The sequence below is a fragment of the Meriones unguiculatus genome, chromosome 16 (genome assembly GCF_030254825.1).
Source record: "Meriones unguiculatus strain TT.TT164.6M chromosome 16, Bangor_MerUng_6.1, whole genome shotgun sequence".
NCBI classification, from domain to species: domain Eukaryota; kingdom Metazoa; phylum Chordata; class Mammalia; order Rodentia; family Muridae; genus Meriones; species Meriones unguiculatus.
The window spans coordinates 30,449,038-30,472,823 of record NC_083363.1 but is presented as its reverse complement, the minus strand read 5'-3'; the positions used below and the strand labels follow the sequence as shown (position 1 = coordinate 30,472,823).

At 56.4% G+C, this 23,786-nt stretch overlaps 1 protein-coding gene across 3 annotated transcripts in view; it reads left to right on the top strand.

Annotated features, from left to right (window-relative positions):
* Window positions 1-16,893, top strand: part of Foxp4 (forkhead box P4) — a 54,449-nt gene extending 37,556 nt beyond the window's left edge. Inside the window, exons 4-17 of one of the 3 annotated variants that reach the window (XM_021637284.2) lie at window positions 3,513-3,635; window positions 4,042-4,128; window positions 5,533-5,680; window positions 5,795-6,005; window positions 6,194-6,298; window positions 6,964-7,051; window positions 8,110-8,193; window positions 8,322-8,490; window positions 8,567-8,643; window positions 9,346-9,447; window positions 12,888-13,009; window positions 14,443-14,509; window positions 14,839-15,008; window positions 15,259-16,893. In XM_021637284.2, the coding sequence (XP_021492959.1) occupies window positions 3,513-3,635; window positions 4,042-4,128; window positions 5,533-5,680; window positions 5,795-6,005; window positions 6,194-6,298; window positions 6,964-7,051; window positions 8,110-8,193; window positions 8,322-8,490; window positions 8,567-8,643; window positions 9,346-9,447; window positions 12,888-13,009; window positions 14,443-14,509; window positions 14,839-15,008; window positions 15,259-15,406 (1,701 nt within the window). In that variant the 3' untranslated portion in view covers window positions 15,407-16,893. Of the gene's footprint in view, window positions 1-3,512; window positions 3,636-4,005; window positions 4,129-5,532; window positions 5,681-5,791; window positions 6,006-6,193; window positions 6,299-6,963; window positions 7,052-8,109; window positions 8,194-8,321; window positions 8,491-8,566; window positions 8,644-9,345; window positions 9,448-12,887; window positions 13,010-14,442; window positions 14,510-14,838; window positions 15,009-15,258 lie in introns of all 3 variants that reach the window. The other 2 variants (XM_021637281.2, XM_021637283.2) reach the window with 2 other exon arrangements.
* Window positions 16,894-23,786: the final 6,893 nt, after the last annotated feature.

Genomic DNA, 23,786 nt, shown 5'->3' with positions numbered 1-23,786 from the left:
CAGCCACCCTTCCTGCAGTGGCACTGTTGACCATTTAACTGCCTAGGCTGGTCTAGGCAGAGACTCACAGCTGTTGAGCCTCCCAACTGACCAGTGTCCATTCTGGCACATCCCATCCCAGTGAGTGTGCAGAGACACCATGCGAGCCCAAGTGGGGCATGGTGATAGTTGGGCCAAGCCATCTCCCTGACTCTATTTTGGCTCCACCGAGCCAGCCACCTGGAGGTCAGAACACAGGGTGAGGTCCATCTAGGTTTCTGCTGAGGCTCCTGCAGCCACTTGCTCAGCCAAGTGACGACACAAGGGGGCCAGGAATGCCTTCTAAGGTCGCCTCTTCTGTTCCCCTGCCTCCAAGTCAGAAATCCCCAAGGAAGAACGGGCCATGTCCTTTGCTGGTTTCTGCCATCAGTCAATCACATCCTGGTGTGTCTGCCTGCCCTCTCTCCTGCTTCTTGTTCAGTTCTTGCTGTGGTGATAACAAGGGTCCTTCCTGGCGAGTTGTCCTAAGTGGCCCCTGAAATGCCCTTCATTCCCCACTCTGCTCTTATCCTTTTGGGGTTGGGGCAGGTTGCCTGGCTTCCGCTGTATAAGTGGAGATGATGGATACGACTCAGTGATTGCTCTGGACATACAGGGGTATAGGGCATGTTAAAGGGCTCAGCCACCTGCCTGGCACCTACTCAGTCAGCAGCGGCTTCATTATCTCTTTCATGAGGCCAAGAAGTGAAGATGTGTCAATCCCAGGAGCCAGATGAGGATTAGTGATTTTTTTCAAAGAATAGTGATGAAGGCCAGGGAGATAGCTCAGTGTGGAAATATGGCTGCCACACAAGCCTGGGTTCCAGCCCCTAAAACTCATGGCAGGGAAGAGAACCCAGCTCCCAAAAGTTTTCCTTGGTGGGGGTCTCTCTCTCTCTCTCTCTCAAACACACACACACTAATGATGATGATGGTAAAAAAAAAATTATATTTTTAAAAGAAAAAGAATAAACTGGTCTGCGGTGAGCTTAAAGTGCATGACTTTAAGCTCAGTACTTTGAGGCAGAGTGGATCTCTTGAGTTCAAGGCCAGCTTGGCTTACAGAGCCAGTTCCAGGGAAGCCAGGGCTACACAGAGAAACCCTGCCTTGAAAAACAGAAGAGGAGGAGGAGGAGGAAACCTCACCCAGAAAGGGTCTCTAGAAGGCTAGGCTGCCGAGGGGTTGGCCTGCAGGCTGAGAGGGCCGAGTGCTGGGTCAGACAATGGTACTAGGTCCTGTGTCTGCTGAGAGGTGCCTAAAAAGCAGGTGGGTACCAGCTCAGGGGACTGAGGCTGTAAGTACCTCAACTCTGAGCAGGAACTATGGAGGTCCTTTCTTTCTTCTCATGGGGAAGCCCAGCCCAGAGTTGCTGAGTTAGGTGACCTAGGTTCCCAGGATTGATGGTAATCGCCATTTCTTTTCACTTACTTGTTTATGGTTTTTCAAGACAGGTTTCTCTGTGTAGCCCTGGCTGTCCTGGAACTTCCTTTGTAGACCAGGCTGGCCTCAAACTCACAGAGATCCACCTGCCTTTGCCTCCAGAGTGCTGGGATTAAAGGCTTGTGCCACGACCCCATGGCTAAGTGAGAAATCATCACCACCATCATCATCACCACAATCTGGATCAGTGTCTCATGTAGCCCAGGATGTCCTCAAACTCAATATATAGTCCAGTTACCCTTGAACTCATGATCCTCCTGCGTCCACTTTTCTAATGCTTGGCCACCACACCTGACTTTATGCAGTTACTGAGGTTCAACCCCAGGCTTTCCCAGTGCTACCTCTACCAGGAGAGCTGGATCCCCAGCCTTGGGGTGAAAGCTTCAAGAGGACAGTCACCCTGAGATCTCAGCCACGAGGCCCCTTCAAGTCAGATTAGCCTGGTCCCTGTCTGCCATCCTTACACCTCTAGGCCTGCCTGCGGTGGAGCACCTGACCTTTGTAGACAAGAGTTCATAGCCATATGGTCTCTCTGATGGTAAAAAGTGGAACCTGAAAACGAAAGCCCACGAGTGTTTCCCCACCACCTGAGACTTCATGCAAAGTCTGAGACTGAAAGCTGGGTTGTTACCATAACTGGGGGCTTCAGCACAGATCTGGGATGGAAGGACTGGGAAAACTCAGGTAGACCCCAGGCTCTGGTTCTGGGTAGGGAGAAGAATTGGGGAGCATTGAGACCTCCAGGGGTGGGGGGATCCCAGGTTGGAGAGGGAAGCAATTCCTTCTTCCCTGCCCCACGGGCCAGGCTGGGGTTGAGGGGAGGGTCCACCCAGGACCTGCTTGCTGACCTGGCTTCCTGACAGGCCATTCCCTTCCCCTCCCTCTGGGTCTTAGGGCCTACAGTGAAACGTTTCATCGGTTGGGGAAGACATTTCTGTCTAGTACTTAATTGAGCACCTGTTGTGAGCCAGGTCCTCCATCAGGGCCAGGGAGCGAGAAATTAGTGGTGCATGCGGGGCTCTCCAAGCGGTCCAGGGAACAGACCGTCTCTGCCACTGTAGGGCTGTGTAACTTTTTGTTTTATTTTATTTTTCTTAAACTGCCTTGCTGTGAGTGAGGGAGCTCAGGGAAGGTGGGGCTGTGGAAAAACCATGATGTCATTGTTTTTTCTCTGAACCATTTTACTATAGGTGAATCCTCGGCAGCTCCTAGAGAGTGCTAACAGGATCAGGCAGCTGCTCTGCTTGGGCTTCAAGAATCCTGAGGTTTTTTTTTTTTTGTAGCCCAACTCCTGTGTCTCCTGTTTGAGGACAGTAGCGCCCTACAGAGGGCGAGTAACTCTATGGCTGCTGGCCTAGCATGCTCTCTGGTCCGCTGTAGATAATGACTTCACGCGTGCACACACTCACCAGTGGTCCCAGCGGCGTGGGCTCTCTGGGCCTCTTGCTCTGGAGGGCCGTGTGTGTCAGGAACACTTGTATTCAGAGAGGGGCCAGGTGGACTCACGCCGGAGCGTGATCATGTCAGGCGTGAGGCTTTGGGGAAGACAGGGTCTCTCCGTGTAGCTCAGGCTGGCCCGGAATCTGCTGCATCCCCAGGCTGACGTCAGACTCATGGGATCTGCCCTCGTGCTGGGGTTCCAGGCAGCCCACCACTGTGTCCAGCGAGCAGGCAACTTTGGATTCTGTCTCTCGGCTGCTCTCCTGAGCAGACTCACCTTGGCCGGCAGTCTCAAACATGTTGAGGGCCGGAAGTAGCCCAGTGGCCCAGGAAAGGTGGGCCTGTTCCAGTGCCGTCCAATCTCCTCCATCCGGGACCACTCATCCCGAGATCACAGCCGTTCTTACGGGCCACTGCTACACGCCAGCCCCGGACCACTGTTAATCCGCTAGTACCCTGAAGAAGTTCATACCCTAGCTAGTTAGCTTTTATCAGAGAACAGGGTCAACACGCGTCCAGAGACAGCGCTGTGGGGCACAGCGCCGTCGGTGGCAGAGCCCAGGCAGGTGCACCGGCTCGGCGCTCTGACTCACGGACGGGGCGACCCCCACAGGTGCCTGTGTCTGTGGCCATGATGTCGCAGCAGATGCTAACCCCCCAGCAGATGCAGCAGATCCTGTCGCCTCCCCAGCTGCAGGCCCTGCTACAGCAGCAGCAGGCTCTCATGCTCCAGCAGGTGAGTCTAGCCCCCGGGGAGGGGACAGCGCCCGTCACTCCCTCCTCGAGCCTTCACTGAGGACCTAGGCCGTGGCAGAAACCAGAGAGACCGCCCAGGCCAGACGGGATCTGCATTCCTCCAGGGCTGCGGGATCTTCTCAGGCCTCTTCCCACCCTCCCTTCCCACGTGCTGGCCCCCCTTGTGTCTTGAGAACTCTGGAGGGGCAGGGTGCAGTCTTGGAACACCGTGCCTCCCAACACACACACACAAGCACACACACACACATACACACACACACACATACACACACACACACACACACACACACGCACACGCACTCTGTGACATGCTGAAGAGATTAGGTCTCTGCCGGGTTTGCCTCTTGCAGCTTCCGGAAGCTGCCCCCCTCACCTTGTTCCCTCAGCTGCAGGAATATTACAAGAAGCAGCAAGAGCAGCTCCACCTGCAGCTCCTCACCCAGCAGCAGGCTGGAAAGCAGCAGCCCAAAGAGGTGAGTGGCTGCCCAGCCCTGCCCAGTGTGGTGATGTCGTCGTCGCCCTCCCCACCCCCCTCAGCCCAGGGCTCTGGCTCCAGCACCTGCAGCCTTCTCCTTCTGATAGGAAAGAACGGCCTTCAGGGAATGATAGGAAACCAGAAGAAAGTTGGGAGGGGAGGGGAGGGTACAAGAAGGAAGCTAGGGGTGAGAGTCACATGCCTCCAACCCTTCATCCCTACCTGTCCTTTCTCTCCTTGCCTCAAATTGCGTTGCCTCCGCACACGTGTGTAGGAGTGTATGCAAGTCACTGGGTGTGCCTGGTGGCCTTTGCTTATGTCCCGGTGGTCCCATCCTGAGGACCCTCGGCAGTATACCTCCCGAGCCTTCGCCTGCCCTAGCTTCTGCCCTGTCTCGTGGTGCCTTGTACAGCCTCACCCGTTTACTCTCATAACCCCCCGCCAGCCTTCTGCTCCACCTTCTGTCACAGTGCTCCTCCGTCAGGTCCCTCCTGTCCCAGACATGTCTCCTCCCTGACCAGACTGCAGCCCCGCTTCCTGGTTGCCCCTTCCCAGAAGGCTGCTCTGCCAGCCCTCCCTCCTGCCCAGTGTGCTTTCAGTGGCCACAGATCTGCTTTTGACTCTCTCGGCTGCCTAGCCTCCTGCCTCAGTGGCTTGCCATCTTTAATATACAGCAGCCCACCCCTCCAGGGCAGGAAGGCAGATAGCCTTGCCTCCCAAACATCCAGGACATGCTTGGCTCTCTGGGCTCAGAAAACTTGCCAACAGCCTGACTTGTCAGGGCCTGTGTGAAGAGCGGAGCGGGGAGGGGCGGGGGGCGCATGTGCAGGAGCCTGTGTCTGGGCAGTGGTGGTGATGTCACTGTTCCGGGACGTATTCCGGGTCATGTCTCATCCACTTTGTTAGCACTGTGTCTGAAAAAGCAAGCTAGGATGGGATGGGGGTGTGTGTGTGAAAGCGTTCCCACCCCAGAAGAACGGGCCCCTGGCCATGTGGGAAGGGTCTCCTCTGGGTGGGAGTGGTCCCCAGATCTGACAGGCTCATCCATCACCGTGAGGAGAGCCCCCCCACCCCCCCACCCATCCAAGCTCACAGCCGCGGCGTGCATAGCAGAAGCTGCCGCCGAGGAGGAGGGGGGGAGAGGGAGGGCGTCGTGCTGCGTGTCTGGGTCTGGCTGTGTGTGTTTGCGCGTGTGCGTGCGTGCGTGCATGCGTGTGTTTACTGCGAGATGCAGCCCTATGGAAGCTGGGCCGGGAGCAGAGAAGCTGCAGCTGCAGACGCCACCACGACAGCTCCAGGGGCTGACAGGCCCTGGGAGGGGGTGGCGGCAGCGTGGGGACCAGATGGCACGGCCGAGGCCAACGGCACCCCTCTCTGCCCACCCCCTCGGGCTCCCCCCCAGGCTCTGGGGAACAAGCAGCTGGCCTTTCAGCAGCAGCTCCTGCAGATGCAACAGTTACAGCAACAGCACTTGCTCAACCTGCAGAGGCAGGGGCTGGTCAGCCTGCAGCCTAGCCAAGCCTCAGGGCCCCTCCAGGCCCTCCCGCAAGGTGAGCGACGCCCCGCCCCGCCCCCAACCCCACAGCTCTCACCAAGCCCCCGGGAAGGCCCAGGCCCCTTGTTGTGCTCCCAGCCAGCCAGTCTGCCTCTGTCTCCCGCAGCAGCCGTGTGCCCGACAGACCTGCCTCAGCTGTGGAAAGGCGAGGGTGCCCCAGGGCAGCCTGCTGAGGACAGCGTCAGGCAGGAGGGGCTGGACCTCCCCAGCGCGGCTGCCACTGCTACCTCGTTCGCCAGCCCCCCCAAGGTCTCCCCACCCCTCTCCCACCACCCCTTACCCAACGGACAGCCCACTGTGCTCGCATCTCGGAGAGACAGGTATGGATGGCCCTAGGGGGTAGCACCTGGACCCCCAAACTGAGAGGAGGGAGGGGCTAGGGTTTGGGTACCCAGGAGTTCGCCGCTTCTCCTTTGGCACACAGAACGGGAAACCAGTAGCTGGGCCCAGGGCTGCTGGAGAGAGGACATTCTGGGCCCTGACCATTACCTCTTCCCTGCCCTTCCAGCTCCTCCCACGAGGAGAGCCCGAGTTCCCACCCCCTTTATGGACATGGAGAATGCAAGTGGCCGGGCTGTGAGACCCTGTGTGAGGACCTGGGCCAGTTTATCAAGTAGGTCTCCCCCAGCCCCCTCCGCTGAAGGGAACCCTCTCTGTCCAGCCTGCTCCAGGGGTCCCAGTGTCAGAGCTGAACTGAGCTATGGGGTGGCCTAGCTCTTTCACCGCTTTCCCTTCCTCCCACGTTCCCCCTGGCAGCTACCCCCCCACCCCCCCCACCCACCCAACATCCTTCCACTCCAGAACAGGGGTGTCAGAGAAGCCCATCTCCACATCCTGGAGAGTGATGGCCTAAGACGGCCGGCCGGGGATAGGCAGGGTGGGAGGCAGACAGGCGGCTGGCAGCAGGCGGCCAGCTGCCACCACAGTGCCAAAGCTCTGTCAGTGACTGATTAACTCCGCCGGCTCCTGGACCCTTGCAGCATCAGGGTCAAACAAATTGTTTTCACGCTTCGTCAGAGGTTTACTTAATTAGTTCATTTGCAATTAGATCTCTCTGTAGCCCGGTTTTAGCTAAGACATCAAAGGAGGCTGAGGAGAAAGCTTCCTCAATTGCGCCCCCCTCCCTTTTGTCCCACCCCTTTCTCTTCTTTGTATCTCTTGTTCTGTCTGCTTTTTCTGGCTAAGGGCTGGCTGCCAGGATGGGTTGGAGGATGGGTTGGAGAGGTGAAGTAGGGAGCCCCAGGGCTCACTCTCTTCCCTGCCCCCCTCCTCTCTAAGACACCTCAACACAGAACACGCTTTGGATGACCGGAGCACGGCCCAGTGCCGCGTGCAGATGCAGGTGGTCCAACAGCTGGAGATCCAGGTGTGGCCTGAGGGTGTGCAGGGAGGACCACCCAGGGGACTCAGCCTTGCCGGACACGGCAGGGAGGGTGCTGGGAGGGTGCCGTGGTCAGAGCCAGCATCCTGTGCTCCCTAGGTCTTAGTTACCATAGTGTGACGTGAGAACCGAGGAGTTGTGAGTGTGAGCTGAGTCTGAGGCCGTGTAGGCAGGGAGGCATTTTTCTCTGCTATGTGAAAACAAGAGTAATGCGAGCGGCTGATGTACAGGCCTGCTGCGTGGCGGGCTTCCGAAGTCATTGAGGTGGCTCAAGGAGTCCTCCGAGTAGTCAGCCCGCACGATAGCATCTTCGAGTGCCACAGGTATAGGGAACCTGAATAAGTTCCAGTGAAAGGAGGGAGTGGGCCTAGAACCAGATGCCCTGGCTCCTGCACCAAGTCCTTAAGAGAGTCACTCAGTCAGCCATCCGTGCTTAACCGTCTCTGGCTCCCAACAGGGTGCCCTGTGGAGAGAGGGTAGTTGTAAAAGATGCATCAAATTTATGAATGGAGGAAGTGAATCATTCATCCATTTCCACATACCTCTTCAGTAGTGAACCAGGCAGGCAAAGTGTTGTTCAGCCTCCGATTCTGCCTCCCGTGGGGAGAAGGGGCATGTTGACAGTGTAGGCAGTGAAGAGTGAGCCTAGAACTCTGGCTAGAGAAAGGGGGAGAGCGTCATAGCTGGACCCTAGGGTGTGGAAGGCCAGCAGGGCCAAGAATGGCTGAGGCAAGAGGAAGTTTTCAGAAGTGAGACACAGGGGGAACAGATGCCCCCCCCACACCGTGTGTGTGTGTGTGTGTGTGTGTGTGTGTGTGTGTGTGTGTGTGTGTGTTTAAGAGGGAGGGAGGGAGAGGTGTATGAATGAGAGAGGCAAGTGTGTGTGGGAGGGAGAGAGGAAGTGTGTGAATGAGAGGGAGGTGAGTGTGTGTGTGTGTGTGTGTGTGTGTGTACTGGGGCTTTCCCGTGAGGAGGACTGTGGTGAAGGATGGGCTGCAGGGGAGAAGGAGCCACGGTCTACCCCTTACTGTGCCTTTCCACAGCTCGCCAAGGAGAGTGAGCGGCTTCAGGCTATGATGGCACATCTGCACATGCGGCCTTCAGAGCCCAAGCCCTTCAGCCAGCCAGTGAGTGCCCCGACTTCCCGGCATCCCCCCCAGCCCTCACACACAGTGTACTCCTGGCCTTTGGGGACCGCCCGCTCCCATTGCTCACAGCTGAACCCATTCCCTGTTCTCCCTCCTCGTTCTCCAAGGTGACCGTCTCTGCAGACCCATTCCCTGATGGCCTCGTGCACCCCCCAACTTCAGCCGCTGCCCCTGTCACACCCCTGCGGCCCCCCGGCCTGGGCTCTGCCTCCTTACACGGCGGCGGCCCTGCCCGCAGGAGAAGCAGTGATAAATTCTGCTCCCCCATCTCCTCAGGTGAGGCTGCTGTGGGAGGGGCAGCCCCCAGGCAGGTTCCCCATCTGCTGCCTCACCCTCTGCCTGTCTCCCCCAGAGCTGGCCCAGAATCACGAGTTCTACAAGAACGCCGATGTCAGGCCGCCCTTCACCTACGCCTCCCTTATCCGCCAGGTAAGGGTGCAAGGCAGGATGGGGTGGGGCTGGTGAGGCCGCTGCACCCAGGCCTCCCAGTACCTGACCATGAGGTCCCTACTTCCCAGAGAGTCCCAGGACCCTCTCGTCCCGCCTTTCTCCCTCAAGCTGTGGCCTAGTTTGCCTGCAGTTTGTCTTCCCATTAGCTTTTCCTGTCCATATCCAGTGTCACACTCATTTCTGCACACACTCACTTAGCCTCCACACCCTTCTGGGTCTTCTTTCCTGTCCATGCCCTTCTCATTAACGCTCACATGGTACTCAGGAGCACACGGACACGCTCTTACAGGGTGTCTCTCTGTTCTATGGCACTTCCTACAGGTGTGCCTTCTCTCACACGCGCCCGGGCTGCACTTTGCCCAAATAAGGACAAATTCCCAGCCACCTCGACAGTAGTGCTTCTGAGCTCCCTCCTCTTAGATGGGGGAAGCCCTCTCTCCCCCTCACACCCAGCCCAGAAGAGGTCCCATGTTCCCCATGCACATGCACAGCCCCTGGACTAGACTAGACTCCGGATACCCTCAGCCCCTGTCAGCTCCTTAGCCTTGCTGGGACACCCAACCTGCCGTCCGTCCTCTGGTCCACACACCCGTCCTTACGGGCACGTCAAGGGCTGTACTGAAGGGTCTGAGGATCTCCAGAGCTAGGCTGAGGGCCTCTTTGCCCTGTCTTTGCCTGCAGGCCATTCTGGAAACTCCGGATAGGCAGCTGACTCTAAATGAGATCTACAATTGGTTCACCAGGATGTTCGCCTACTTCCGAAGAAACACTGCCACCTGGAAGGTGAGGCCTGCCCTACCTCCCCTCGTCCTGGCTTCCTCTAAACCTCCACGTCCCATTACACCAAGGCTGCCCAACAGTTTGTCTTTCTCAGCAGTCCTGCAGAACTAGCCCACCAGGGCCTCACACACGCACAGACACACACCCTCTTCCCCAGGGCAGGAACTGCCGAGCGTTCAGAACCTCCTTCTTGTAAACCTGGGACTTGCCTTCTGGCCCAGGCTGGTGTGAAAAACGTGGGTTCGCGTGATCACCTGCCTCCACCTTCCTGAGTGCCAGGTTTTTAAGTGTGCTTCACCACACAGTTGGGCAGCTCTGGGCATGGAACCCAGCCCTGTGTACAGTAGGCACAAACAGTTACTTCCTTTGAATGACCTTGGCCGGCCTTGTGCTGTCTCTTCAATGAGAAGAGATTACTTCTCTCCTGTATGGTATGAAGAATTCAGCCCTGTTAGACAGGGCCTCGGGAGTGGATGATGCTCCGCCTCCTGGCAGGTCCTGGGGTGAATCCACAGGTACTTCATGGAGACCCCTAACTGAAGGCTTGTGTGAAGTTGGGGCCCTGGCCCTGGTGTGCATGGACAGATTGAGGCCCGTGGTCCATTCCCAGGAACACGAATGGGCACCCACACACCACGCAGCCCACCAGTGGCAGGGAGATCTCTCCAGTTAGTCAAGTCATTTAACACTTTCAGCCCTAAGCATTTTCCTAAGAGACCAGAGAAATCCAAGACCCTAGGAAAATGGGATGAGGGCTGGGACAGTAAACCACGCTATAGTCAAGTTAGGGTATGCGTGCACATACGCGTGTGCCTTACACTGTGCAGCAAGGTAGGAAGTTGGTTCTCTAAATTTAGGAGAAGGGGGAAGGGAGTATTGGCCCCTTCAGGAGTTCCAGAAGCCTAATTGTATCTCTGGCTCTCGGGTCCCCCTGCTGGCCAGTGGGAAAACTGCAGGAAAAAAAACGCCACCTCTTTCACTGTGACCGGCTCTCAATGCCTGTGACGGAGGCCTGGGGAAGGGAGGACCAGAGCACTGCCAAGGCGGGGTCTGCATTTGTCCAGCCTTTTCTACCTTGCTAATGTACATAGGGCTACTAGAAGGGCCTGTCACATCATCTTCCCTTTCCTATGCCAAGCTCCAAAAGCTGAGAGAGACTGTGTGGCTGGGCCAGCCGCTCTGATTGGTTATGAGTGATGTCACTTCCTGGCAACCACAGTCCTGCCCCCTTTTGGAGCCAGCGTCTTGTTCTAGGAGCTTCCATGTTCAGGCCAGGTCAGATGGCAAACTCTTCAAATGATACAGTCCATTCACCTGAAGTTTAACACAACATAGAGCCTGATTTCTATGTGGGAGCTGGTTCGGCTCTCTTTCTTAGCTCCTTTTTTGTTTGTTTTGTTGTTGTTGTTTTCATTTTGTTTTGTTTTCGTGACAGCCAAGTATTGGCCCTTCTACTCTACTTGGCCGTCCTGGTCTTGCTTTGTAGATCAGGCTGGCCTCAAACTCAAAGCGATCTGCCTGCCTCTGCCTCCCGGAGTGCTGGGATTAAAGGAAACGGTGCCTGACTTACTCCCTTAGCTTCTAAGTGGCCATGCTAAAACAAATGATCCAATTACTCACCCTCGGCCTCTGTTTCATCCCTCCCACACACACCTGGTCCAGATACAGTGTGGCTTGTCGCTGTCACTCAGGAATGCAACCCTGCTCTGTCAGGTCAGACTGTGCTGGCTTGACATTGACTTTCAGAGTTCTTTTCAGCCAGTCAACTTCATGCTGCAGGGGAAAGCATAGCCTGTGCTTTCTTTCGTCTGTCTCCTTGAGCCCATCTCCCTCTACTTAGTTTTTTTTTTTTTAATCCCCACCCCCAACCTTTCTGCCCCCCACCCCCAACCCATCCATAGGCGCTGCCACCTACGTTAGACCCAGGGCATCCAGGCTTGGGAGTGGGTGTGGGCCAAGCCAGCTGCCATTTCTTGGGGCCAGAGCTACCATCTGCCAAGTCGGTGGTCGTCAGCAGCCCTCCCATGTCCATCCCCTCCTAGGGCCTGCGTTGCAGGCCCATCCTTTTGTTTACGCAGCCCCCGCCAGACCCCTTAAATTGCCGTTAATGTTTCAGCGTAACGAATTAGTCTCTCATCACGAATCAGGCTTCGAAACGAGGGAAAAAAGCCCCGGCGAGGCCACCCTCGGAAATTGGGGTCATTCTCATTTGCAAAGCGGAGGATCGGAGCCCCGTAATGCGGGCAAATTTATTCCGAGGCAGGAGCCCCGGCGTGATTAGGCCCTTTGTAATTATCGCTCCGTGAGATTCCACTCCAGCCGCCCGCCTCCCTCGTGGGTTAGCAAGCGAGTCGGAAAAATACACAGGATTTAATTAGAGGCAAATTAAAATTGGTAATGAAATCGGGCCAGTTGCAAGAGGCAAGAGTTGGATGGGAGAGAGGGAGAGGGGATCTCCAGGGGCACCCAGTGCCCGCCTTGCCCGCTTTCTTCCCGTTTAGAAATGTAAAGAGGAGACGGGGATGGGGGGGATTGGAGGAGGCTGGTGGGGAACAGGTAATGGGGACAGGGCTGGGGCCGTGAGAGAGAAAAACTGAGAGCAGAATACGGAAGTGGGACCAAGGGACCTGGGGACAGGAGATGGGTGGATCAGGGCCCTCAGTCAGGCTTCCAAAGGGAATTGGGCCCAGCAAAAACCCCCACCCCCGCCCATGTGTCCTACCAACCAGGTGACCTCAATTTCTGAAGTTCTGTCGTCAGGAGGAGGTGGTAGCGATGAGCTGACTTACCCTGTCTTGTTTTCTCGAAGCTGTGCATTTAGGTTGTCTTTTCAAGTCAGCGATTGGCAGCTACATATATGTATTAGGCTCCACTGTATACATGTGCTTCCAAGAAGCTGTCTGTTCAGAGCCACAGCTCCAAGCCATGCTCCCCGCACCCCACCCCGCCCCAGACCATGATACAGTTGTAGAAGTTATTTGCAAGCTCAGAGTTCCTTAAGTGCCTGAGGCACGGTGTCCCAGCCTCTCTAAGCCTCCAGGGTCCATGTTCGATCTTAAAATCAGAAGCCAGGAATGCCTGCTGTCGGTGTGTTTGGTCAGGGAGGATGGGGAAAGGCACGGTTTCGTTTCATTGGCAGCAGCATTTTTCTTTCCTTGAGACGGGGCCTTTTTCGGTAGTCCTGGCTGGCCTGGAACTCCCTGTATAAACAAGTTGGCCTCTGCTTCCCGAGTGCTGGGATGAAAGGCATGTGCCACCATGCTGTCTAGAGACAACATTGGCTAAGATGAGGCAGAAGTGGGAAGTTCCTGGCCGCAGGGTCGGTGAGAGCCTGGAAAGAAGGAACGTGGTTATTGCCTGGGACATGAGATGTGGGACCATGGGAGGATCCTCAGGGTATGTTCACGGGAATGGAGGCAAACCCCTTTTCGCTGCATCCCCAGAATGCTGTGCGCCACAACCTCAGCCTGCACAAGTGCTTCGTCCGCGTGGAGAACGTGAAGGGGGCCGTATGGACCGTGGATGAGCGGGAGTATCAGAAGCGGAGACCACCAAAGATGACCGGGTATGTGGGCCCTGGCCGAGTGAGCTGTTCCCAGCCTGGCCTGAGCCAGGTTGGCTCCTGCTTCTCATGGACACCCTGGGCTCCCAATGCCACCCCGAGAAGGGAATCTGGGTGTCAAGGGTGGCGGAGACCGGCAAGGTGCAAGGGCGTGACTGACAACCCAGAGATGGGCTCTGACATCTTTGTTCTCACTTCTGACTAAGAGAAGAATCAAAGGGAACAGGGTGTCAGAGAGATGGATGCCACAGCAGTCATGGCCAGAGCTGGGGTGTAGGCTGAGGTGACAGCAGGCTGATGGCAGAGCTGAGTCCAAGATGAGGCCTCCCATCAGGCTTATGCTCTGTTTAACCGCACAGTAGGTCAGAAACCTCCCTCATCTCACCAGCACCCACTTTTTGTCTACACACGTTGGCCACGGGCCCCTGCCTCAGGGAAGACCTGAAGCAGGTTAAGATGCCTTTGGTACTCAGTGCTTCTTCTCCCCAAACAATAGCCTTGCTGCGCGAGTGCAGGGGAGCGGCTGCAGGGCGAGACTGCTAAATGCCCTACCATGTGCCCGCACCCCACACTTGGTAGTGCCATCTCCTTGCCAGCCTGGGCCCCGTTGCATCTCTGCTTCTCCCCTACTGTGTGACCCCTGAGCTCTGTGGGAGGGAGGCATCCCCGAGCCTCGGCTGCCCCAGCACCTCTGGCTTCTGGGGCAGAAGAGTCTGCTGGATACGTGGTGCTCCCGGGGGTAGGTCTGAGCGCATGGCTCTACTGCCCTGAGTTCCAGAAAGTGGACCTTGTGTACAAGGAGCCATAGAGGCTATAGATCAGGCTTCGTTTGCCAGACTTCAAAAAAATGGGCACTATGGCACAGTAGAAGCTGAGTAGAGGCTGAAGGATAAGGAGTTCAAGGGCATTCTTAGCGACATAGGCACTTCAGTAACCAGTCTGGGCTATAAGAGGCCCTCTTCCTTTCCTTTCTTCCTTCCTTTTTTTTTTTTTTTTTTTTTTTTTTTGAGACAGGATTTCTCTGTGTGGCCCTGGCTGTCATGAAACTCACTCTGTAGACCAGGCTGCCCTCAAACTCAGAGATCCACCTGCCTCTGCCTCCCTAGTGATGGGATTAAAGGCACGTGCCTGGCAGGGGGAGAATATGAGAGAATGATCAGAGAGAGAAACTGTTGGCCATGTCCTGTGAAAAGGGAATTCTGGGAGTCTGGCCCTGCTTTCCAGTTCTTAGCCCCAGACAGCTCCGAGGCTGGCAGTCCCTGCTCCCTGCAGGGCTGTGAGCTTTAAGTACAGAGCAGAGAGAGCAAAAGTGGATCCAGCTGCAGCGTCTCCTAGAGCAATGGGAGAGTGGAGTGCACCCTCTCATCTTGGCTTTGGGCCTGGGGAAGGTCTCCTGTAGACATGTGTGTGAGTCCAAGTTGCCTTTCCTCTCCTAGGAGTCCTACTCTGGTGAAAAACATGATCTCCGGGCTCAGTTATGGCGCACTTAATGCCAGCTACCAGGTGACTGAGCCCCCTGCTCCCATTTGCCCCAGCCCCTGGCTTTGCCCAGCCTCCTCCCCCAGAGGAGAGAGGTAGGTTCGCAGGAAGGTGAAGACCACTCCCCACTCTCGGCCTCGTCCCTCTGCCTTACTCCAAACCTGTGCCAGTGTGATTTCAAGCCCGGGTTTGGGAAGGGTGAGCTTAGGACCAGTGGCCTGGTACAGCCACAGACTCCCACCCCTCAGCCACCAGACTAGCGTCCTCTGTCCCCAAGTAGGAGTCCCCAAGGCGGGCATTGCTAGGCCAGACCAGCTTTGCAGCCACTGATAACTCTACCCTGTGTGCTCCAGGCTGCCCTGGCAGAAAGCAGCTTCCCTCTCCTCAGCAGCCCCGGCATGCTGAACCCTGGCTCAGCCAGCAGCCTTCTGCCCCTCAGCCAGGATGACATGGGTGCCCCTGGCGAACCACTGCCCAGCAATGGGAGCAGTAGCCCCCCTCGCCTCTCCCCTCCTCAGTACAGGTGAGTGTACATAAGCCCCTCAGGCGGAGCGCAGCTCATCCGTCCCACGCCTCTGTGCAAAGGACATGTGATCTCTTCTAGCTTCTTGGGACTCCTGTGGGTCTCCCCACAGCCCTCTCTTCCCTCCCTCCTCTCCCTCCCACCCTCCTCAGATGGTGGGATTCCAGTAGGGTTCCGGGCTTCTGGGTGAGTTTGTGGGAGGAAGGGGAGGCCCTGGCACCCACCTGTCCACATCACCCTTTCTATGCAGCCACCAGGTACAAGTAAAAGAGGAGCCTGCTGAGGCAGAGGAAGACAGGCGGCCGGGACCTCCCCTGGGGACCCCCAACCCCGGCACTGTGGGGCCTCCGGAAGACAGGGACCTGGAGGAGGACCTCCCGGTAGAGGACACGTCCTAAGGGCTAGGTGGGCAGGTAGGGCAGGCCAAGACCCTGCCCCCCCAATCCGGACCCTGGCCCACCCATCCCACTCTACAGCCCCTCCGACCTCAAGGCACTTCGGGGACTCGGACTGGGGGAGGGGGGAGATCTGGGCCAGCAGCTCCCCATGACACCTGACTGACTGACAGACGCCTGGAGGCAGGCATATTCCTGCCCCCAAGAGAACACAGAACCCTTGGCCTGGGACCCATAGAGGACATGGAGGGCCCAGGCCCTCTCAGACCCTCCCTGTATCCCCAACCACCACCAGCAGCAGGGCCCTCCTTTCCCACCAGCGCCCCCCTCCAGGGCCCCTTCACACGGGGAAAGAGACCCGCAGGCGGGGCTGAGCCACCCTCACACCCCTGACCTTCAACCCCTCTGTCCTGGCTGCGGCAGAGGTTTCTGACCAGAGGGACCCTTCCTGGTTGTCTTCCCTTACCTTCTCTTCCCAACTGTGAAAATTAGTTCTCCAGTTCCCAGCTCACTGGGGCAAGCAGACCCGCCCCTCAGCTGCTGGGGGGGAGCAAGTTGTGTCCTGCCCTTCTCCCCTGACCTGAGACAGGACCCGGCTAAGCAGGCCTCCACCTCCACCCTGTTTGCTGGATGCTCCTGTGGCGCCCTGACTCGAGGGGGCGCTGAGGAACCCCCGTGCTGGCCACCTTCAGGGCTGTGTGCATTGGTGGCCTCTGTGGCCTGAGCATCACAGCACAGAGAAAGCCAGGCTCACCTCCAGCCTACAGTCCCCTCCCCACCCCGCACTGGGGTCCTCTCCCCTCAGCACCTCTTCCTGTCCCCTCCCCCCCAGTTAAACGGATGACCAAAGACCTTTCTTATGCCGGAAGCAAAAACCAAAACTTTTTGTTGGCTTTTTCCTTTGTCGCCTCCCGAGTGCCCCCACCCCCGCCCCTGCCCCCTGGCCCCAGGCTGGAAGCCATCCCTTCACTTAAGTTATTGTTTTAAACCAAAGTTTACAGTGTCTGTTGGTGGCAAGACCCTCTCCTTCCCTCCCCCTCCCCAAGGGTCCAGGGGTCCTACCCACTTCCCCTCCACTCTTCCCCTGCCTAAGGAGAAGGGAGAGGGCAGAATCCTGCCCCCAAACTTGGGCTGCTTTCCGGGGGTTCTTCAGATACCTCCATAGGACCAAGCCCCCATCGTGCTGGAAGTGTGGATTCCAGCAGAAGAGCTGGAAACGTTGAGACTCCGCAGACCCCCTATGGGGGACCCACAATTCAAGGCCACGGACTGGGTGTAAGGGGTGCCCAGAGCACCCTGACCAAGGCCCCTTCCCCGAGAGAGACTCCTTGGATGTTTCCCGGGAGAACCCCACATTCACCACCAACCCCTCTCCCCACCCCACACGAGCTGCCCTCCTGAGAGGCAAGGGGCCCCCGGCCTTCCCCATGTATCCCCACCTGTGTTCCGTTTGACCAGCACAGAAATATTAAAGTCCTCTATTTACCGGGCCCTGTGTGTGTCGCCAAGGCGAGGAAGGGGAGTGCCCTTGGAGCTGGAGGGCCTGCTGAAGACAGGAGCCAGGCCTGTGAACCTGTATCAGGAGCAGGCGTGATCCGCCTCTCCCGGCTGGCGCGATGCCAGGCCCTGCCGATAGGGCATTGTCAGCTGGGCACTCTGTTTTATATGGGAGTATATACAGCTCGTCACGTTGGCCTCCACCGTTGTGGCTACGTGTGTGCTGCCCCACGCATGTTGCCCAGGTAGGAAGCCCTCACGTCACCTGGATGGGCATCCTGACACATCGGATTTTTGTGCCCTGTGGTGCGTGTGTCTGCAGTGGCATAGTGCAGGTGGCTCTGGCTGGGAAAAGGTGGAATCCGTTCCGGGGAAACCCTGGATAGCGAGGAGGATCGGAAAAAAGTGGCTCAACTATTAGCCCCAGGGGAGTTCTGTCCGGGAATGGCATCCCCTTTGACTACTGCCCCTGGGGCACCTGCTCGGGTCTCACCTGCAGGCCCTCCTCCTGGGGAGCTAGCAGGTGGGCTGGTAGGAGTGGGAGGAGCCACAGGGAGAAAAGTTTAACAGTCACCATGCTAGGGGCTGGGGCTTTCCAGTGACTGCGGCTGTGGGGTGGGCAGGGGGTGGGCGGCCTGCCGGCCTCTGTCTGTCCTCTTGTTTGCTTCTAACCTTGGCTCATCGACCCTTCTCCCCAAACCTCAGCGCCTCCACTCCTCCACCTGGTCCTCAGTACTCTGTGTCTGTCCGTACGCACACAGACACACACACCATTGAGAGAGGACCGGGCTCCACTTGGAGACAGACGCACGCAACACACACACACACACACACACACACAGCTCACCGTGACAGGCAGCAGTGCGGGTGCCTTCCCTGTGCTCTCTCCAAGGCACTGTGGTGTCTGGACGGCCCCTGTAGAGCAGTTTAACCTGGCATGACCTCCTAACACCTTTGCTCTCCTTTTCCCTCTCCCAGCCCCACAGGAGAATTCAGGGGTCTTAGCTGCCAAGTACCTAACTCCCTTACGCTGTCCCCGCAGAAAGCAGATCTGTTCTAATAGCTCTTCCCAGGGGCAGCCAGCTTACTGGGATGCTAAAGGGGCAAGATAACATCCCTTTGCCTCACCCCCTGCTTTGTACCCAGGACAGTTTTCCCAGCAGTTGAAACAGTTTCTCCTGCTTCAATTAGAATCTTAATGGGTTTTGTTTATTTATTTACTTATTTTTAATTCCTGTTCCTCCACAGAGTGATGGAAACCTTCATCATAACTATGGTATACAACAGAGGGCGTTGCTAGGATCGTTGAGCTTAGTATCTCGCTCTTCATTTTTGTTAGGATCTTCCCACATAGCCTTGGCTCTCCTGGAACTCAGCCTCCGCCGGGCCACTCAGCCCGCCTCTGCCTCTGTGCTAAGATTACAGATGTGATGCTGCCAGCATTCTGCCTCCATCCGTTGCTGTCAGGAAGCCTTCCGTGCCTCCATCTCCTCTCCTACTGTTTGTTTCTTTTTAAACATAGCCTCTGGTTATTTTATTAATTTTTTAAAGATTACTTTATGTGTATGAACATCTTGCCTACATGTATGCAAGGACCTGGTACTTGCAGAAGCCAGAAAAGGGCATGCCCCACCCCCTGGAACTTAAGTTAGAGATGGTTGTGAGCCACCATGTGGGTGCTGGGAACCTGACTCCAGCTCTCCGAGAGAGCAGCAAGTGCTCTTCACAGCCCGTGCCCCCCACCTCCCGTTAATGGCTGGCACCAGCAATTTACACTGGTCTTGGCATTTCTGCCCTGCTGCTGACTCTGGTTCCACACTCTGTCAGAACTCGCCACTCTGTCCCAGGGCCTGTTGCCCACGGCCAGCAGAGGGCGCTTCAGACAAAGCGGACCGTCCACACTGGTCGCTGGTGCTCCAGGAGGGTGGAGCTAACTCCTCTGAGAACCCTTGCCTAGCCTAGGGTTCCGGTTGCTGTTGGGGCTTTCCAGATACTTCCAGCACGTGGCTTAGGAAACATTCTACAGGAAATCGGAGGGGGGGAGGAAGAATGTGGGGACCCTCCATACCTGTCCACTCCAGCCACAAGGAAGGATGAAACCAGTTCTAACAGTAATCCGTGTTAATACTGAGCCTGGGGTGGTGGCCTGTACCTGAAACCCCATCACGTGAGAGGCAGGAGGATCGGGAGTCTAAGAGCATTATGGTTCATATAGCCCTAGGCCACTCCGGGCTGCTTGAGACCCTGTCTCAAAAAATATTCCTCAGAAAAGCATTAACATTTATTGAGACTCTACTGTGCGCCAGATGCCTCTAGAAGCATTGTCTTTCATTCCCCACAACTCTGGGTTAGATACTGTATCCTCACTCCTCAGACGGGGAAACTGAGGCATGGGCTAACCTGGTAGCTCGTGCCTGTAATCCCAGCATTCACGAGGTGAAGGGGGAAGACTGCCATTGACTTCAAGGCCAGCCTGGGCTACAGTGAGAGGAGGAGGTGGGGCCGGATCCCCACCCCCACCCCCGGTACCTGTGCAGCAGGGAAACTGAGGTAGAGAGAGCCTCGGAAGCGATATTGAGACAGTGACTTTCTGGGACCCCAGCTGAGACTCTTCTCCAGGCAGAATGAGGTAAAGCCGGGTTTGCAGCGGGGAGAGGCGGAGCCGCCCTGAGGAAAAAATCGCGGGGGCCCCTCTGCAGCACCTCCGGGCAGAGCGGACAAAGGGAACCTTGTCTGCAGTGGGAGCTGACAGCCCCCACGTGTGCACGCACACACGTCATTGGTTTATACCCAGAGGCCCCTTCGGCAGGTAGCAAAGTCCCCCCACGTGGGCCGGGCCCCCTCCCCTGGCCTCAGGAGCAAAAGTTTAGGAACACAGGGCCGACAAGATGGCCTGTGAGGTAAGGGCACTTACGGCCAAGCCTGATAAACTGAGTTCAATCCCCACAAAACCGAATGGTGGAAGAAGAGAGATGACTCTCCTCTGACCTGCATACTTGAGTCCTCCCCACCACCACATAAAATAAATAAATGATGCTAAATTTTTTTTTTTTTAGAAAGACAGCCTAACCTTGTGCCTGCCTGGCCTGAAAGGTCCATTATCCTAGCAGGACGGTCCAGGCAGGCATGAAGCTGGCTGCCCCAGGTAGCCGAGCCAAGGTGTGGTGGGCGTGTCCTCCCACCGGCCCCACCCCCTTCCTGGGACCTGGATTGACCCCCGGATTATGCCAGGCTACTCCCTGCTTTGGGGAGAAGTCGAGCTGGACAGCCACAGAGGCATCTGTCAGAATGGAGTTGCTTCTATGACCCGGAAATAGACGGAGATGGGCAAAGCCTTCAGGGCCGTAAGCTGGGTAGTGCTAAGTGTCGGTCCAAGAGAGGAGAGGCCTCAGGTTGTTCTGCAGTGGACCGGTGTGCGGCCAAGAAAAGAAATAAGCGAGAGCTCTCAGCAGCAAGACCGGTATAAGGAAATAATAACGATAAAGAAAGCACAGAGGATGCTCACATTTATGGCGTATTTGAAGACATGACTAACAATGTCCTATCAGATATATGCATGCAACAGAGATTTGAGGAATTCGTAGAACTGCTGAACACTCAGGATCCGGCTGCCTTCCAGAGGAAGGGGGTCCTGCAAGGGTCTGAGCTGGGCAGAGAGAATGGACCAATCATTCAGTTACCCTCTCTGGAACCAAGGCAGGAGGACAGAGAGTTCTAGGGCAGCTTGGGTCTGTCTCAACATGCATGACCTTGTCCAAAACAAGGTAAGGGGGTGGGGGGTTAGGCAGGCAGCTCGGTAGGTGAAGGTCCTCAGTTGAGCCTGAGTTCAGTCCCTGGGATCTGCGTACTGGGAGGAGAGAACCCACTTCCCCTGACCTCCGCATGCTTCCACAGCACACGTGTGACCATCCACAGTAAATAAATAAATGGTAAAGGTGATGGAAACTAAAAAGAAGAGCCGAGCTGGACTGGTGGGGGCGGGACACACCTGCATCTTGGGGACAGAAACAGGAGAATCCAGGAGTTAAAGGCCAGCCTGGGCTACCTGACACCCTGTCTCAGAAGAGGAAGAGGAGGGAGGGGCAGGGAGGGGCAGCCTGTTCTCTGACGGCTCAGGAGCCTGAGGCAGGAAGCCTTAAGAACTTGAGGACACCTTGGACTACATGTAAACACCTGATCTCTGAAACAGTCAAAGGGGCTGGCACCATGGCTCAGCAGGTAAAGGCACTTGCTGCCAAGATCTGAGTTCCATCACCTCCTCCTCCTCCTCCCCCACCTCCTTTTCCTCCTCTGAAAATAGAACATGTGAGGCATCAGCTCAGCCACTGAGCTATATCTCAGACATGGGTGACATCTTTATTTATTTATTTACTGGGGGAGGTGGACCCCACTGTGTGCCTGTGGAGGTCAGAGAACAACCTGTGGGAGGACAGGATTGTTCCCAGGTGTGAGGCCCATGTCCCGTGGAGATTACTTACTCGCTCACCTCAAGCCAGGACAAAGCAGATGACATCTCACCTGGGCTTGAAGATGGTAGAATGCCCAGCTGCCCACGGCAGATGAATGTTGGTAAAACACATCTGACCCACATCTGGCTTATGGAGCAAGAGGCCTGGCCATGAAGGAAGCCTAAAACAAAGGTCAAAAGTCTCAAAAGACAGCCCCAGGAGAGAAGGCTAGCCCAGACCAAGGCCCATAGGGGCAAAGGCCTGGCAATGACAGCTTGAGGCTCCTGGCCTCCCAGAAGAACAGTCTGAAGACAGTGGGCTGGGGAGTAAGTGTGGGGGAGGGGAAGCATAGGGCTGAGGCTCCGTTCCAGAGATTTTAGTCACAGTGGGAGAGAGCGGAGCCTTGGGGAAGGGACGCGGCCTTGGACTGTGGGGTCCTGGTATGAATCTCACCTAGGATGATAACTTCATCCCTTTGTAAGGATGAGTAGAGGATGATAGAACAGGCTTCTGAGTGTGCATGGGCCAGGGCCCCCTCTTCTTTTAACCATTTCTTTTACCCTTTAACCCTTCCCCCTCCACACCCTGCCCCCTCCACTCACCCCACACATACACACCCCACACACACACAGTAAGGAAGCTCTGCTCAGAACTCAGTTCAATATAAAATGCTCAGAAAGAGGGATGGGACCCCAGGGTGGCCTGGAAACCATCACCAGGCTGAGTCTGTCAGGGAGGGGAGGGGCCGGAGCCTAATGGGTGCCCTGGATAAAGCATGGCTCTCTGACAGTTGGGGCTCCTGTGAACACCAAGATAGGAACAAGCGAGTGCCAGGGGAGGGCAGGGGCTCAGCATGCCAGCCTGAGTGTGAGGAAGGTTCCTAAGTCCTCCCCCTCCCGGCATCTGTCCACCCACCTTCACCTCTTCCCTACGGCCGTGCCTCCACCGCACCCCGCAGCTGCCAATCCACTCACACACTTACACTCACCAACCCAGGCCTGATCCTGCTCCTGTGTCAGAGAGAACCCCAAGCCGGCTCATGTGTCTTTCCCTACCCCAGAGCACACAGAGGGTTTACCCGTGTTAACTGAGCCTCTACTTTACACCCAGGCTGGTACTGGGAACCTCATGGTGGTGGTGCGGGGGAGGGGGGAGGTGTCATAGAACAGATGGCCAAACAGCCACCAAAGCGTAATAAACTGTTACACCAAAAATTAGCACCCGGCAGAGAGGGGCTGGGGCGATGGCTTCCTCAAGTAAAGAGCTAACAAGCCTGAGGACCTGAGTTTGAGGCCCAGAGACCACGTTACAAAAACAAATAATACAAAAAGCAGGCATGTGCGTGCTTGAAATCCCAGCACTGGAAGGGCAGACAGGAGTCCTCCCTGCTGAGGCTTCTCCAGTGCAGCCTACTCCAGATGCCCCAGACTAGAAAGATAACCTTCTCTAAAGAACTAAGGGGGGACAGCCTCCGAGGAATAACAGCTGCCACACACATCTGCAAATTCCGGTGTGTGCGCACACACACACACACACACACACACAACTTAAAAGACTTGTCGAAAGAACCTACTCCAGCTGGTTGTAGTGGCCCCCAGGAGGCAGAGGCGGATGGATGATCACTGTGTTCTAGGCTAGCCTGGTCTACGTGGGGACATCCTCCTTCCCTATCCCCACCAAAGGAAAGGACTTGGTCCAGTCCCTTCTGCCCTGAGCAGCTCTCCATGGGGAGAGAGTCCTTCTCGACACATCCAGGCACCTTAATTATTTAAGAGGCCTCCAATAAAGGGTGTTATTAATATACGACAGCGACCGTGGCCCCAGAGAAGGAACATAGATAAATAATGAAATCTAACGGGCCAGTCACTCACACATTCAAAATTTATTGAGGCTGTCCCGCAGGCAGGACACGGATGAGATCTTAAAATACAGAACGGTCTAGACAGTCTCTCTCCTCAAAGAGCCCGGCAGGCAGATGATAAGCAGAAGCTAGGAAAGGCTGTCTGTGAACCCCCCCCCCCCCCCGGGCATTTGGGTGATGGGAGGTGGCTAGCAGAGGGCAACCTTGGGGAGGAATGATGGGCTCCGGAAAGAGCGTCGGAGGCTTCAGCCTAGAGGGGTAGACTGCCGTCGGGCGGAGGAAGCTGCTGCTCAGCTCAGAAACTTGGACTCCTGCTCTGGACGGCACCAACTATGTTTGAGCAAAGGGCTAGTTTGAGCAAAGCCCAGCTGATGTGTGGTGGCTGCAACAGCTCTCTTCTCTGCTTTTTATTGTTGCTGCTGCTGCTGCTGCTGCTGTGTGTGTGCGTGTGTAATATGTGTGCACCACAGTGCACCGGCGGAGAGCAGAGATTCCCACTCGTCCAGGCAGGGCCTGGCATCACTTGGTTCGGCTGCTGTGCTATTCCTGTACTCCAAGACGCCTGCCCCTCAGGCCT